We start from the raw sequence: 17,630 nt of genomic DNA, 5'->3' as shown, positions 1-17,630 counted from the left end.
AGTATTTCAGCAGGGATGTGTGAGCAGGTAGCCTTGCCTTCCACAGCTTAAAGCCACATGTGTTATTCAAAATGCAACGTCCAATCTGAGATAGCTTCTGCAGCCTCAGGAAACCCTACAGCAACACAATAACATGGGGTGAAGGGCCAAAATCTGGGGAGGCTTTTCTGATGGAAGCCTCTCTACTGGTCTACAAAGCTTCCAGGCTGGGAGGCTGTGGAGTAGAAGAGGGTGCTTTGCCCACACAGGATTTTTCCACATATGCAGAAGATACATGCTCAGCCTATTGTGTCAGGAAAAGCATTCTTGGACTTAACAGTATTTTCAGTATATAGTTAGTTCCCTTGGTACTAAATGGATGGAGCCACAGCACCATCAACCTCTGGTTAATTGCTGGTGATCCTTAAAAACGCTAAATAATCCCTTGCTTCACATGTGTTTAAAAAAGGATCTTTTTCTCCCCCAGATCCTCCAAATTAAAGGTTTTTTCTTGCAATCTCAGCCTTGTGCTCCTGAAAGATAATGTATATATATTACTGGAACAAGAGATTAATTCCTGCCGAAACTACAGCTGAGTCATTATTGAAGATAACATAAATCATCAGTTCATCTGTTTTTGTTTTTCTTGCAATAGCTGGAGAAACTCAAAATTCTACAGGTGAGGCAAGGATGGGGTGAAACAAGAATGAAAGAGACAAATTATTTATTTTGATCACACTAGGAACACTATTCACAGAACATCATAACAGGGTGATTACATAATAGGGACAGGGTGATTTAAAAAAGCAAAGAAAGGACAAAGCATAGATTATAGGCTAGTTGTGGAAGCTGGTGGGTCTTTTTTCCCTCCCATAAGCAAAGCTGTACAAATAAAGTTTTTCATACTATTTCTGCACAGATAAAAGATTGATTTACTCAATCTGTACATTTTCTTTATTTTGTATAAACATACCAATAGTTAGATTAACACTCCCATATAGTTTACAGTGTTTAATTTAAATACAGCATTATGTCTCACTGACTTCTTCGTTTAAGGTACAATTTATCAAAACCTACAGTAACTATTTTCTTATTTTCTTCATCAGTTCTCTTTGGCACATTTCCTGGCTTATTTAAATACAAAAGTGTAAGGTTGAATTGATTATATAACACTGCAGGAACTTGAATTTTTTTGTTAACATGTGAGTGCAGTTTTAGGTTTAACGCAAGCTTATTTACAAAGAAATAACTGTATATGAAGTTCGGTTTACTTTACAAGTAAAATGGCTAACAGATTTTAATGTGCAAGGCAAAAAACTAGTTCATTACAGCGACTCCTCTGTAGAGAGAATGATTTTTGCACCATGGAAATCTTGTATAAAATACTTTAGAAATGGAGTTTGCTTATGAGGAAGTTCTTGGTGGATCCCCTATAACAAGCCACCAGAACGCATGACTTTCTAGGTCCAGAATACTTTATGAGATACAATTTACTGGTATTTTGGCACTGGAGTAGTGTTGCAGCTACCAACTTGCATGTTCAACTGGGGAGTTAAGCTAAGGAGCAAAAAACCAACCCGTTTGTGTAAAAAGCTCAGTGACTGTGGCTTCTTTCCAAAAAAAGGCATGCCTCCTATATTCTTGATATTATGTCTTCTTTTTCCCCAAGGAGGAAAGGTTTAGAAGTTGCACTATGACTAGCTGTACAGTCTATTTTCATCTTCATGACCTCTGCCTACTTTGGGGTGGATTAATATTTAGCTAGAGTCAAAGGCAGACAATAATAAACTGACTTTTTCCTGCTTCTGATGGAAATGTACCAGAAGGCCATCAAAGTGTACCTAAATTGGTGATGTTTCACTTTACAAAAACTCTTCAAGTACAAAAAGAGCAAACCCACAGCAACTCATTTCACAATTGAAGGCCAATTCTCAACAGCTGGTGTTCAGATGAAGAGCATGGGGAAACCTAGCTACATAAACTTTGGAAACTGCCATTCCCAATTATTTCCAATGTTTATAATGATTAAAGAAAACTGAAGCCCTGTACACCCTAAAATACTTATTACAAGGCCTTTCTGGTCTGTCCCTTTCTGAATAACTCTGCCCATGTGGTGTCCTATCAGCTGCAGAAATGAACATTTTGGCACATCATCAAGTTACAGTAGGTGTCTGGTACAGTGCAATCTGTTTGTTTAGAAGGCAAGGATGTTAAAAGTGATTACACACAGGTATTTTGTAATGTAGGTAAGATGTAGAATGCTGTGCTACTCCTGAGAAAAACACGTTTGGCTGCCCCAGCTACAATATCCATCTGTGAACATGCTGATTCCAAAGAGGCATTTTGTAGCCTCAGCAATAGTATAGATTCTTAAAAAAATTACRTATTTTACAACTTTTCTTCAACCTATCAGCAAAGACCAAAAGTGGTGAGTTCAGATTGTTGGGAGAGATGATAGGAAGGGGAGAGAACTGGTGAAGGGAATCAGAGTCTGTGCAGTAAATCAAATAGACTTGAGATGTAATTCATTCTCAATTATCCTTTAAGCTTTTTGAGATCTTGCATATGGTCATGTCCTTTAGTGCACCCATTTCACTTGAAAGCTTCTGGATTTAGAACTGAGATGTCTGCGTGAATGATATGGTGTCGGACTTATCTACGGCAAAGCCTCCGTTGACATAGGATTTCTTGGTCTCTGTTTCATCATTATCGAGTGTTGCTGTTTCCAAGGCAAAAGGATTGACTATGTTGACTTCAGAGGTGACATCCATCTGCTCCAGCTCCCTTTTGGAGAGTTTCTCCACTACTCCTGTACCAAAGGCATCTCCCAAAACATTCACCATTGTTCTGAATCGATCCCTATGGAATAAAAATGTTGTCAGACAAGTCATTCTATATGTTACTTAAAAAATCCTTTTAGAAAAGTAAGCTACTGTAGGAAATGCTGAGCTCCAGTCTTTTCCTAGTGCAGATCCTGGGTAATTCAGGTATTAAAAGAAAAAAATGCTGTAGAGTGAAGAACAGAACTTTCCTCACATGTATTTGAAGAAACCTGGACTCACTGCTGTGATAAATGACTTTGTAAAGGACGTGTAAAACTGTAAGTCACATCACTGTTCTGTTAGAGCAGTAATGATACTACCGTGCACAGCCTTACAAAATCTTGTGGGGGGCACTTCTCAGGCCCTGAAGAACACTGAACAGCTGGTCTCTTTGTGGTGAGACTGCTGCTGCTTCCACCAGCCTCTCATCCCCTCAAAAGCAGAGTTTGATTCGTGCCTTTTGTCTCTTTAATAGTCATTTCCTCAAACAGAGGAGTGCTTAGCCCTGGATCTTCAGTGTTCTAGCCCAAACCCCTGAAATGGAAAACTTCCCATGTGCTGTTTGACTCTCCTGCTTAAAGGGTTGAAGTACAAAGTTATATTAAACAAGTCACATTAAGGAATATCACACTTCCGTACTGTTGATCTTTCTCCCAACAGGAATGTGACTTGCAGCCTTTAAAAATCTGCCACTGCTTTGCAGAGAAACAACATAACTGTGCAATGTAACAAAGTTTGAAAATTGGCATGGAAATGAGGTAAGGACTGTGGAAGCTCATGTTTCCCTGTTCTTCCTTCCCTTGACATAGCATAGCAGGGGCTTTATGGTTGAAAGAGCCACTGTGGCTATGCAGAGATGTGGATGCTGGACATGCTCACAAATAGAAGGCACTGCAAAAACAATACCGAAGTGAATCAGTATGTCTCAGGTACATATTATTCCACTACAGTTGCTGAGCTCCTGTGCTAAAAACTGCCTGTGTATTCCCCAAGTGGGAGGGGAATATCTGTGGGGGGAGGGAAGAAGGAAACCTGATGTAAAATTCTGGTAGAATCAGCGTGACAAGTGAGGAAATCCACAATAGTGGAAACTTGTCTTTCATAAAATACTTCTATTCTGCTTCCTCATTAAAAGCATGGAAGAACTCCACAAGCCTATGTAATAATGCCTTGGTAAGTTCAGAATTAACTAAGGATTGTTAATGAGACACTGAGGTTGTAAAATAATACATTTTAGGCAATAAGTACAAAAGGCAAAAGTGTTAATAATCTACATGGCATCATGGTGTGCATTCCATCTGCTGAGGTGCAAAATGCCCTGGCAATGACCCCGGTACATGAAATTAATCTTTAATTTGCTTTACACAGCAAGACACCTTCATCTGAAAAATATCTAGATCAGAACTGGAGATAGCTTGAATTGTCTTTTTCATGATGGAATGGGTAGCTTCTATGTATTCCTGTCATGCCTAAGAATCACACAAATTACGGATTTTTCAACGCGGAGAAGAGATAGGGTCTATAAAATTACGATTATGATGGAGAATAGGGAATGACTGTTTTGTTTCTCTCTCTCTCTCTCTCTCTCTCTCTCTCGCCTGTGAAAGAACTAACGGGCATCAAATAAAGTGACTGGGAGGCAGATCAAAACAAAATGCGATACATCTTTGCACAACACATCTTTAGACTGTGGAATGCCTCTCCACAGAATGTGTAGATGCTAAAACTTTATGCAGGTCCAAAAAGCAGTAAGGTTAATTCATGTAAGAAGAAATCTATTGAGACCGTAAACACAAAAACCACTCAGGAACTCTTTGATCTGTAACTTGCTGGAGGCTAGAAAGTAGTTTGGGGGAAGTGTCATTGTTTGTTTGTCCTGTTCTTACACTTTCTTTTAGATCCCTACTATGGACCAGTGGTTTGCACTGATCTTCCCCATCCTTAACAAAACCAAATGCCCTCCCTGAAACAAAGAGGACTGGGGAAAACTAAATGATTGTGGAGCAAAACAGACAAATTCATGGGACACTGTTGCAGACAGCTGATATGGAGAGTGTACTTCCTGTTGGGGCTGTTTTGTTTGGAGCAATTGTGCTTTTATATAGGAAGTGAGTTCATTTTTGGATCCATTCAACAGCCTTGGTTTTATGGAAACCAACAGTATTTCAAAACAGTTTGCAAAATTGAGTTATATAATCAAAGAAATTAAATATAGCTGTGAAATACAGAGGGTGCCACCAAGAAATCCTTCAAGAAAATGATTGAAAAAGGTGGGGGAGGAAAAGGAATGAATCTATTTTGAGTGTAAATAGGAGTCTAAGAAAATGTAATGCGGCGACTATTAGGTTACTAGGACCTCTGCACTGACTCCAGTGAAATACCTTCAGTGCTGAGTTAATGCAGGTGAGCAAGACCTTGGTCTGAGTACTACAGTTTGCACARTTTAGAAGACAGATAAAAACTGCATTATAACCTAAAGTTATATTCCTTAATTCAGGAATCCTGCTCTTCTTTCACAGTGAGTCGTGGGACAAAAGTGATAACTGATGTCCTTCTGACCTCCAGAAAACAATATATGATTCTCTGGGTTGATGCAGAAGCTAGAGAAAGAAATGTCTTAGTGTAAGCTGAACAGAAAAGATAGATTGGTGAAAAGTGAGACATGATCCCTGGACCATGATGTTCTGGAAGTGAGATAGGGATGACATGAGGAACTCTGTGAAAAATGCTAGCCCTGCAAGAGAAGGGCTTAGAGAAACTCTTTAAAGCTAATCTAATGTCTTAGAATGAAGCAGTGAATCAACATGAACACTATTTCTAGGACTCAGGCCAGCCTGGGTCAAGATTGAGGAGAACATTTGCTTTTGTAAATAACATTTACAAGGTCTAGACAGCATTCAGCAAAAGGATGATATGGTTTCCCATCTATTAGCCCACTCCAGATACAGCACTTGGTCTAGGGAAAAATTAATGTAGCAGCAGGGACTAGAAAAGCTTTCCATGATTGTTTTGGGAAACCAGGAACAGAGATATTCATCATGACCAGTAGATGATGTAGCTTGTATGCACAGGACATAGAAATCACTGCTCAAACTCATGTGAATTTGAGACCAAACGCTTCCCTACTGCCTGCACCTGTTTCCTGAGTTGGACACTCAGCAAAAATCACTGTCATTCAGTTTCAAAGCCTTTCACAAAGTGAGTAGCAGGGATGGGTAGCACTCTTTGCCCCATGGAACAGGAAGAAACATTAAGGCTGGAAAGAGACAAACCACTTCAAGCAATGTTGCAAGTCCTTCATGCAGCAATAAACTTGACCCAGACTTTGCACTCCTGCACTGATGGTTCCACATCACAGTTTTCTGCTGAGGGTCTTGGGGGTTTACAGTATCAAATAAGGCACTTCTGTCTCATTTTGTTGATCAGCTGAAGCCAACAGGGGAGCCCTAAAATATTCATATGGACAAAACAAAAGCTTCTGAAGCCTCTTCCCAAGAAGAAGCATGTAAGCTGATCTCTAAAGATAGGCAAAATTTAAAAGCATGTGGCAATGTCCCAGGAGATCAATGCTTCTCTCTGGAAAAGAGCTGTTTTAATGGGACAGAGGCATTTTGATGTGCTCTGAGGTGAAGTGTTTGGGATCAGGGGCTGAGGAGTGCTTTCTAAGTTTGCATGTATGTGTGCTTGTTGGTCATGGAGCTGGGTCCTCAAAGGAGTGTCTCACAAAGAACACCCCCAGCATGCTGACGCTGGCAGAACGGAGCCATGCATGGGCCTGCCATGTGTGTGCACGGTCCAGCTCTGCTTCCTGCATATTGCTCTCCACTCCCTCTTCATCACTGTGTGTATTTAATGTGCTTTGAGGAAATCAGCTGAGATGTTCTGCTTCTGGCTTGCATTTGATTTTTGCGAATGGTGTATGTATTCAGCAAAATATGGAGGGCGCTGAGATGCTCCAGAGGTACTTCTTAGTACTGTCTTTGCTAATGATGCTAAAGATTTAATAATGTTGTGGCCAGTGTTTTAAGGTTGATAGCRCCTCTGGATGTGAGGTCATTCACCGTCATCCCAAGCAGCAGAACTTCTTTCAGGATTAAAGACACTATTGCATCCAACTCTATATTGAACAAGTCTGGCCATAACAAGAATCTTAGTCTTGTTCAACTTCTTCACCAATGACCTGGATGAAGGCACAGAGTGCACCCTCAGCAAGTTTGCTATGATACAAAACTGGGAGGAGTGGCTGATACACCAGAGGGCTGTGCTGCCATTCAGAGAGACYTGGACAGGCTGGAGAGGTGGGCAGAGAGGAACCTCATGAAGTTCAACAAAGACAAGTGCAGGGTCCTGCACCTGGGGAGGAATAACCCCAGGCACCAGGACAGGTTGGGGGTTGACCTGCTGGAAAGCAGCTCTGTGGAGAAGGACCTGGGAGTGCTGGTGGACACCAAGTTRASCATGAGGCAGCAATGTGCCCTTGTGGCCAAGAAGGCCAATGGTATCCTGGGSTGCATCAGGAAGAGTGTTGCCAGCAGGTCGAGGGAGGTGATTCTCCCCCTCTACTCAGCCCTGCTGAGGCCACATCTGGAGTACTGCATCCAGTTCTGGGCTCCCCAGTACAAGAGGGATGTGGCACTACTGGAGCAAGTCCAGCGAAGGGCCACAAAGATGATTAGGGGACTGGAGCATCTCTCTTATGAGGAAAGGCTGAGAGAGCTGGGCCTGTTTAGCTTGGAGAAGAGAAGGCTGAGAGGAGATCTTATCAACGTGTACAAGTATCTGAAGGGAGGGTGTCGAGAGGATGGGACCAGACTCTTTTCAGTGGTGCCGAGCGACAGGACGCGAGGCAGCGGGCACAAACTGAAACRCAGACACTTCCATCTTAACATGAGGAAAAACTTTTTCACTGTGAGGGTGACAGAGCACTGGAACAGGTTGCCCAGAGAGGTGGTGGAGTCTCCTTCTCTGGAGATATTCAAAACGCGCCTGGATGCAATCCTGTGCAATGTGCTCTAGGTGACCCTGCTTGAGCAGGGGGGTTGGACTAGATGATCTCCAGAGGTCCCTTCCAACCTCAGCGATTCTGTGATTCTGTGATTCTGTAATTCCTAGACAAAGTATGGTATTCTGGGGTGCATTAGGAAGAGTGTTGCCAGCAGGTCGAGGGAGGTGATTCTCCCCCTCTACTCAGCCCTGGGGAGGCCACATCTGGAGTACTGTGTCCAGTTCTGGGCTCCCCAATATAAGAGAGGCATTGAGSTACTGGAGCAAGTCCAGTGGAGGGCTACTAAAGTGTTGAAGGGACTGGAGCATCTCTCTTATGAAGAAAGGCTGAGATAGCTGGGCCTGTTCAACCTGGAGAAGAGAAGGCTGAGAGGGGAGCTTATCAATGCATACAAATATCTAAAGGGAGGGTGTCGAGAGGATGGGGCCAGAGTCTTTTCAGTGGTGCCCAGAGACAGAACAAGAGGCAATAGGCACAAACTGAAACACAGGAAGTTCCATCTGAACATGAGGAAAAACTTCTTCACTGTGAGGGTGACAGAGCACTGGAACAGGTTGCCCAGAGAGGTTGTGGAGTCTCCTTCTCTGGAGATATTCAAAACCCGCCTGGACATGATCCTGTATAACATGCTSTAGGTAATCCTTCCTGAGCAGGGGGGTTGGACTTAGATGATCTCTAGACTTCCCTTCCAACCTCAACCATTCTGCAATTCTGTGATTCCTGCAGCAGTCCTGAATGATTTTGTTGTCTTCTTTCACAGACCCAGATATTCCCACACAAGTTGTGTAAACATTGCAAACAAACAAAAAAAGGATTAAATATCAAGTGCCTTAAACTTACAGAAGCCAGTCAACTGCAATGATCAGGGTAACATCTTCAGCAGGAAGGCCAACAGCGCTCAGTACAATCACCATGGTGACAAGTCCAGCTTGGGGGACACCTGCAGCTCCAATGCTGGCTGCTGTAGCTGTGACACTAAAAACCCAAATAAAGCCAGGAAAAGGCATTCGGAAAACATGTTACTCACAGAAGCTGTATTTTCTCACACACATAGACTTATTCTCACTGCAATAAAAATATACAAACATGCCAGTTTTCCTCCTGAATAGCACCTACACAGAGTCTGGAGACAAATTTACGGGACAAGCCATGCATAGATACTTTTAGTCAGTGCCTTTACAGATGCGGTAATTTATAATATTCAGAGCATGCTGCTCCCTGGCCAGGAAAACAGAGGTGTCATGGTTATACTACAGACTAAGTATGTAAACGTACTTCTGACATGCAAACTGGGCATATCAGTGGAAGAGACTGAGTTGGATTTGCAAGTGTTTGCTGTAAGAGAATGGAGGCAATTTCCAGAACAATGTGGTTGTATACCAGCTGCCTGCTCTGGCCAACTCCACCTCCTCATCAGGTTGCATAGGCAAGGCCTTGTAACAAGAAGTGAGAATATTTGTTATTTTCTGTGCTGTGAATGATAGTTTCAACTTTTCGATGGGGTATCCAAAGCAAATGTACCATTCATTAAAAAAATACCAAGAAAATTTGTGTGATGGCTTTAGTCTCACCTTATGGTAATTATTTGGCCAATATCCAGTTCTAAGTCATTCAGCTGTGCAATAAATATAGCTGCCACTGCTTCATAGAGAGCTGTGCCATCCATGTTGATGGTAGCTCCAACTGGAAGAACAAACCTGGTAATTCTTTTGTCAACACCGTTTTTTTCTTCTGCACAGCGAAAGGTGACAGGCAAAGTTGCTGAACTGAAACACAGATAAACAGACAAAATAAGCACAGGCAAGAGCGTACCATTCTCTTTATCAGCCTGATCTGCTCTAAGACTCAAATGGAGATCTAAGACAGACAGGAAGGCTGTACTATGAAGTGAAGAGTTCGCTCTTAAAGCTAAGTAACATTTGCCATCTCTTCTAATTATGGGAAGGAATAATAAAGACTTAGTTATCCTCTACATAGTAAAATTGTCATGATGTGTGCAGTCATAGAAACACTGAAAGAGACTGTGAGTAATGAAATGAATGGCAAAAAAAACTATGTATGTCCTGAATTTATACTGTAAAGGGCAGTCACAAGTCTGGTGTAAGGCCATTGTAGCTCCATTGCAATCTATAGTGCCCTTTTAGGTGCTCCAAAAATAATAAGGAAAGTAGTATTTCAACATCCAGGGAATTTATAATTGCCCAGGTGAAATCAAGGTAGGTAACAAAGTAGCAGTAAAATCAGAGAACAAACAATGCAGTTACTACTAAGAACATTATAGAAAATACATGTTTCTTCTGTTTACCTGGAAGAAACCATGAGGGCTGTCAGAAGTGCTTGAGCCATCCCCATGGCAAACCGAAAAGGATTTTTCCTTACTATTATTAAGTAGATCAGTGGCAGAATTACAATGGAATGGATTGCAAGTCTGCAAAAGAAAATGGACTATTTAAACAGTTGGATCCATCTCACTGCATAGTTTTAATACGACGGTGATAGCTGGCATCAGATCCATGTGTGAAAGTTCTCATGACTTGAAAGATAACTATGTTCAAACTACAGAGAATATACTGTCTAAAGAGACTGCAGACTAATGCTCTTCTATTTATTCTGTCAGGGGGGAGGGAGAGATTGTTACTTGCCTCTGCTTCCAAAGTAAAAGAAGAAATGTGATTAACTAATATATTGGAAATAAACTGATGAAGATGAGAAAAATTAAAAAAAAGTAATATTTTAACCGATATGCAGAGGCCAATTTGAAATACATTTCAACACCCCACTCTCCTGTTGAATCCTTACAATTCAGACTAGAAACAAATCAGAGAAACAAGCCAAATCATTTTTCTAAGTTCATCTGCCTTTATTATAGAGCACATTTTGGAATTAAAGGTAAATACAGTCTCTAGTCAGGGACAGATGAATCTGTCTTTAGACATCTTTCTATAAAAGCTTCAAAGAAAATCATAGAAACCCCCCAACACTTTTATGTTGTGGAAAATTGTGTAAGCTTAGGTCTATGATTCAAATGCAGTTCTTTTACATTGATTCTATATATTAAAAACAACTGAGGTATTTCAGATTGTACAAATGAGACATATGTAGTCTTACTATCTTTCATGTTGTAAGGTGCTGAAATACTGTCTTTTAAAATATCACCTTTATCTGAATGAAGTATGTTAACATGCAAAAGATCAAATTGTTCTCTCAGCTTTACCTGCTCGAATATATTTACTGGAATTTTGGGTGTGTCTCAGGGACAAATTCATCCTTAAAGCTGTGCTTTAATTTTGAACACAAAGACCCTGAATGMATATACTGTAGTGCTTTGTGGGCATTAAGATTAGAAGCACACGGCCTGCTGTGAGAGTATTTGAAATAAAATGTGTGTGAAACGTCTGTGAAATATTTCCTGTGTTCCAAGGTCACAGGCAATTATAGCAACATCAACTTCTTGCGAAATTGTCATAGCCTGGAAACACAAAGCCCAGAACTGTGGCACGCGCAACCGTGGGATTTTTATTCTGTCCTCACAAGATGTTCTTGGGAACATTACTGTGTTGTAATAGTGCTTTATGATTTCAAAGCAGCTGATAAAGATATTGATAAATCATGGTACTGTTTGTTCTGCCAAACCCAGGCAACTAAGACAGCAGTAGCCACCTACAGTACAGAAATTTACAACAGAACAAAAAAACCCACCACAAAATCTAGATATTTGTTTCCTYGGAAAAAACAGTCTTTTTAAAAAGCAATGGGCATTAACATTTTCATTCTGTATGTACACAAATGATCTATTTAGTGGACTGCAAATGAAAGCTTGCACCGTCTATCAATAAAATTTTGTAAAAGAAATCTAAAAATAAACCTAATACTTCTATACAGTGGTGTGTGGGAACAAACTGAATTCTCCAGAATAAACACAAGAAAACTATAAATAATGGTATGTATATTGTTGCATGTCTTAACAAAATGTATAGACTAGAATTTTCAAGTATGTCTACATGATTTAGAAGCCTAAGGACTTTCAAATAAAGTTATTTTGAAAATCTTAGTTCTGTATTTTATTACTGTCAGCAAGGACGTGGTATTATACAAAATAAATGTATCTGTGCATATCTGTTTTGCTAATACTATTTTTCACAAAATGAATTAGGATAATATTCATTTGTGTGCATGAAATACAACTCCCAGGAAGCAGCAGAAATTTTTGTAGCAATAAATTCAAATCTGCAACTGAAAACAGAAATTCTTACAGCATTCCCTCTAAGGCAGGAAGGATAATGTCCTTCAGAATCCCAACCTGGCAGTTTTTATAGCATCCAGAGATTCAGTTTCCTTGCCGCTTTCAAAAGAGGCAAAGGAAAAGGTAAGAGAGCGACTGCTCACTGCAGCTTCCCTTTTTCTTCTCAAGCTGTGATTTCTCTGGCATTTGTTCTAATGCCTCCTGCTTGATTTCTCTCCTCTCTGACTGCTAGCATGTCTCTGTCCTGGCACGGCCATCAGTGAAAGTGAGAATCTTAAGATAGTGGCCAAGCGGAGGAAAGGCATGGTGGGGGAATGACTGTTCCCTCCTGGTGACCTAATGAGACATAAGGGCTGAGACATTTTGCAGACACTGGGGTGAAAGCTGAATGGGTTGCAGATGYGAAAGGTTGTGAATAATGAAGTTGGGAAGAAGGTAAGATAGGAGATGAGCTGGAGAGGGAAGGCAGGGAAATGAAAGGGAGGATGAGGCACCCAAACCCCTACGCTCTCAAATATCTTTCTTGCCAGGGAGTACCAGAAAAATGTGTAAGGTGTCCTGTACTTCTCAGGACCATGCTTAAAGGCGGGGGGAGAGAGAGAGAGAGCTGCAGAAGAYGCCAATAAAAAGAAATACTGCAGCAGAGGTGGTCAAGCAATAAGGATGAAGAGGAGCAAGAAAAGTGGTGGGAACAGGTGAGGGCAGGAACCCAACACAGAGGAAGGGAGTGACTTCCCTTGTACATCAAGAGGTGGGAGAAAGGGTGTTCCTGCAGGCTGGGAATGCAGAACAGGCACCTTTCCTCCGCAGCCTTGCATATACATTGCTATCTTCACTTCTGTGAGCTGGGTATAACATGCCCTCCCTGTGGGGCAGCCTTGCAGAAAAAGTGCTGTTGTTTGCCCTTCTCCACAGCACATGGAGTATTGCACTCTGCAGGCCCTCCCCTAACAGATGGAAAGGCTGCAGACCTCCACCCAAGCAGCCTTCAGGGAAAACTGTCACATATGTGATGGGGTTTTGCAGAACAGAAGCTGCTTCACCCTCAGGATGTAAAGCTGGGCACTCTTACTGTAGCTAATTCTATGGTGGCACCTACTCAGAAATCATTGTACCTGTCAAGTAAATGGTTAACAGCTAAATGGGAGAGAATATGTGGTGGGACTTTACTTTGCAATGTAAGTACTCTGGAAAAGCAGCTGTGTCTTCATACATGTCCTGTCATAGGACAAATAGTAACCATTACTAGGTGAACTATCATAAAACTTGCTGTCTGATCTAAAACTGAAGTCAAAGTGCAGCAATAACCTGTCTAACTCCTTCTTGGAGTTATAACATACAAAACCTGCAGAAGTTATATAGTATCATTCTGTAAGTTATATCTACCTCATTTGTGGTCATAGTCTCATTTACAATTTATATGTAAAGTATTAGTCTTTTGACTATTGCTAAACATCAATTTTTGGGTCCTTTAAAAGCTGGATTTCTTTTCCAAGACTAAAATGGAAACTTACACAAAAAAACATTATGCATTAGACAAGCATAACTTCCACTTGTAGTATTTTGAAAGAATCATGATTCAGTGCTACTTCTGAAGCTGTAATTTCTACTTAGAAAGTCATTACTTCTCAAATGATTTTTGAACAGCTAGTCCAAACAAATTGGCTTATGCATAAAACAAAGCAACAACTTTGAAATAAATACCAAAAAATAAACAGCAAAGATTCAGGAAAAAAACCACCAGATCCTGCTTGACTATTTATAGGGAAGTTTGCATTTTAAACCATTGTATTATTCTTCTCTTTGCTTGATTGTCAAAAAGCCTGTGAATTACTTTTGAAAGATAGCATGCATATGTATTAAGTCTTGGTGGTGAGGGAAGAAGCTCTTGAACAACTTTGGATCTAGTCTGTAGACAAAACATTAATAAATCCTAAGCATGCTGAAAGAATTACAGGAGTGGATGCTAAGGCAATGAACCAAGACAGCCCAGAAGCTATGCTTCACTGAACTGGAAATAGAAATGTAAATGCATTTAACTTATTGGGACTGTAATATCCATTTATCTTTCCAAAGGGTCGTTTGTAGGATGTTTATCCACAGCTATATAATGATCTAGTATTACAAGCTATATCGCCTGGAGCAGTTAAGTTGCCCCTTCTTATCCGTAAGGTCCACATCTGTGAAAGGGTTTGTGCAGGTGTAACAGCACGGGCCCTCCCAACCGCTCCAGACTGTTCTACACTGTCACAGGTGTAGAGACAGGATATAAAACCTGTTTTGGTGCTTGGTTGTGGTATGCAGATAGCAAATGCTGCTCTGGGAGCTTCACCAGGTACCTTTGCCTCAAAGGAGGATGACTACAGAGCAGTTCTGAGGGGCTCTCTGGGCTTTAGCTGCTCTGTGTTGAGGCGAGTGGGGCTCAGTTTCTTTTTTGGCATCATTTAATGTTCAGTGCCTTTACCGTGCATTTGTGCTCTGCAGTGAACCTGGGCCTATGCTGGTACATCTTGGGTCCACAGTTCCCATGAAGATTCTGAATTTAAGCCATATAATACAGTATTTTCAATGGGCTGGCAACCTCCTATAGACACCTCCTCACCCTTTTCCAACTTCTTCTAGAATCTAAAAGAAGCATTACCATTCTCAACAATACAATAATCTTATCTGTTTTAGCATCAAGCTGAGAGGAAGATGAAATAATAAGTACAAGAACTTTTTTTTTAGAATGCAAGGCACTGACTTTCTGAAACAAAAAATACATTCCAAATATAATGTTCACTGACAGCAATTTTCATCTCTGAATTGGAAGAGGCTGGTTGATGTGGATAATTAAATTGTAAACAACTGAGCTCCAAAAATGACCTACATTTAATTTCATCTTCAGGAAATGACATACCCACTTAATACTGTAGCCATATAAAGACCCAGTTTACGAAAGATCTCCCAGTCATCAACTTCTATTATCTTTCCAGCAATTAAAAACAAGATACCAGCTGGCATATACCTAGAAAACAAAAGTAAAGCAATTAAAAATGCATTCTTGGAAATGTTGCATGCTCATCAATATACAACTTCTTGCAGAGTAAAAGTTTTAAAAGAGGTGGAAGAATTTTCTTTGATATTCTATTACAAAGCTGCATTTATTCACTTGCAGCCAGACTACAACAGTGGTGATGAAAAGAGATAAAAAAATCAGAATAAATTTATCCCTGTGCATAGTTTTACAAGTACTGCATGACTTGGAGTCACAGAACACAGAGAATTTAGGAAGGAGTGTGCATGCTTTGCCCCACTGCAGCAAATGTTTATGCATGTCTACAGCCTTACTTGGAGAGGGAAGTGTTTGTGGGGCTAAGAACTAAATCTGTGCATTCTGCCATCACAAACAAAGGGGAAAGATCTCCTGTGCTTACAGGAGCTGCCCTGCAGCACTGGGGGATATAGGTGGATCACCTACACAGAAAAAGAGAGATTTTAATATGCTGGGATAGCACATGAAWTAATTGTTGCTTGATGGAGGGAAAAAAACCCACAGTAAATAAGACAAGGCCATGTCCAGCAGGAATGAATAGCATTGGCTACTGCCTAGAGTAGACAATTTCAAGRCAAAAATCATGACTTAGGCTGGCACCATCTCTGTTGTATTCCTCTTGGCACTGTGGGGCAGGCTGGCACAGGGACAAGTTACCACTTATTAGCTGATGAGCAGTAGTTTGCCCCTGTGCAGAGCAAGGCTCCCTCCTTCTGCCGGGCCCTGCACTGGGTGAAAGCYGAACTAAGGCCCTGCACTGTCCATGGCCAACCTCACCTCAACCCAGACAACAGCTCCCACCTCTCCAGAAACACAGGGGGAGGTGGGAGCCACAGCTTTGTGCAGGTGCAAGACCAGGGACAGTCAGCTTATGGGTGGGATCCTGCATTTGTGGCAGGGACCATGCTGGGGTGTCATTGGTGGTGATTTGCTGCAGTGTGAGGCAGCCTGCTCCACAGGGCTGTAGCTCAGCTGAGGACAGGAMCACCATCTAGCACAGGACAAGTTGCAGAGACTAATTTACATCTCTCTAAAGGCAGCAAAAGCCCTGCAGCTAGCCCTGGACAGGTATACTGTTTTACAGGACCTCAGGGTATGCTAGGATGGAGAGAAAATCCACAAAAGGGCTGGATCTAGTAAGTTACTACTAGCGTGAAGCATGTGGATATGAGTAGATAGATTATCACAGTAAATGACACAACGTGCCCTACTTGTAAGATCAAACTCTGGAAAGGATTGGGCGTGCTTATAAACCTGATCCTATAACATGATCTGCACAACCCCTGCTCCACAGAAAGAAGCTCTGTGAATAGTTGTGAGGTCCAGCCAAGCATTGCCAAATGAGTTGCTATGTTCTTAAACTGTTTTTTCTGTCTCAGAAATAAGCAGTCCCATCTCATAAAACCTATTAGCMCAGGTAAACACTAAGTTGTATCTTGGATATCATTTTGGATTTTGGTCTGTGCTGTKGCTTGTATTATCTATTTCTAAAGCAGCTCAGCTCTAGGGACAGCTAGTGTGTGAATATAGTGGCTATTTGTTAGAAGTTATTTCATGGAATTGTGTTCAAGACTGAGAAGGAAGTGTGGGCGGTGATGTTTCTACAGTCCTCAAACCACACACAGATATACCAGTTTGATATAAAACCCTAATGAGAATGTCTGAATAACTGAAGTTTCCTATGTTCAACTGGGACTGTTTCTTTAATATAATAAGTGGGAGCCTTATCTCCAGTTTCCTCAAAAGGATCAAATTCTGTACAGAGGAAACTGCTTACCACCTTTTCTTTCAAAGTTCCTTGCTGTAAAGCACTATACAAAAGAAAATGTAAAGGAGTCTGCTCCTACAGTTTCAATGACAAAATCCACTTAAAGAGGCATTAGAAAATGCCAGTATCTCCTTGGACTTACCACATGATTATCTGAACTATTCTCATGGTAGCTTCATTTAGTGCATTGAAAAAATCCACCAGCACTTGTCCTTTCTCTCCCATATTCCCAATAACAACTCCAAAAACAAGACAAAAGATGATCAAGCCCAGCACATTGATGCCATCGGAATACACGCCCACAACTTTGTATTCTTGGGTTTTGTTCTGTAGATTGGATTGAACAGAAAAAAAAGTTGCTATGTGAAAACATTGAGTTTAMTTTAAAGAGTCCTAAAATAAAAACACATTTAGATTTCTCTATGAAAAGATACGGAGATCTTTGTTCTAGGCAGTCTGTTCTAATTCTGACCGTGCTGAGTGGGCACATGAAGGTAGGTAAATTGCCTTTACACCCTTTGTATTTTAAATTATGCAAGAACTTGACCATATCCTAGCACAGGATAAAGCACACTTAATTTATGTTGCCCTTTCAAATGACTTCTGACACAGAGAATGGCAAAATCTAGGCATCCTCTGTCATACTTTCAATATATACAAGAGCTATTCCCTACTGTGGGGAATGAAACTCAGCTGATGTAGAATCCTTGTAGACATTTCTGTGCAGCACAAGGGTTTGTGGTCAGACTTAAGAAAAATCGTCCATTGTGTGAGAATAA

General features: G+C 41.0%; 1 protein-coding gene across 1 annotated transcript in view; it reads right to left on the bottom strand.

Moving 5' to 3' along the window:
* Nucleotides 1-686: 686 nt before the first annotated feature.
* The window catches only part of SLC1A1 (solute carrier family 1 member 1), a 54,849-nt gene continuing 37,905 nt past the window's right edge, over nt 687-17,630 (bottom strand). The window contains exons 7-12 of the mRNA XM_026086670.1: nt 16,994-17,178; nt 14,949-15,056; nt 10,112-10,234; nt 9,378-9,572; nt 8,647-8,781; nt 687-2,838 (exon numbers count right to left, since the gene is read on the bottom strand). Coding sequence (XP_025942455.1) covers nt 2,592-2,838; nt 8,647-8,781; nt 9,378-9,572; nt 10,112-10,234; nt 14,949-15,056; nt 16,994-17,178 — 993 coding nt within the window. The 3' untranslated portion in view covers nt 687-2,591. The remainder of the gene's footprint in view (nt 2,839-8,646; nt 8,782-9,377; nt 9,573-10,111; nt 10,235-14,948; nt 15,057-16,993; nt 17,179-17,630) is intronic.

The sequence above is a fragment of the Apteryx rowi genome, unplaced genomic scaffold (genome assembly GCF_003343035.1).
Source record: "Apteryx rowi isolate R43461 unplaced genomic scaffold, aptRow1 scaffold_1197, whole genome shotgun sequence".
NCBI lineage: Eukaryota > Metazoa > Chordata > Aves > Apterygiformes > Apterygidae > Apteryx > Apteryx rowi.
Note: the sequence above shows the minus strand (reverse complement) of the source record. Positions and strands in the feature narration are given on the sequence as shown.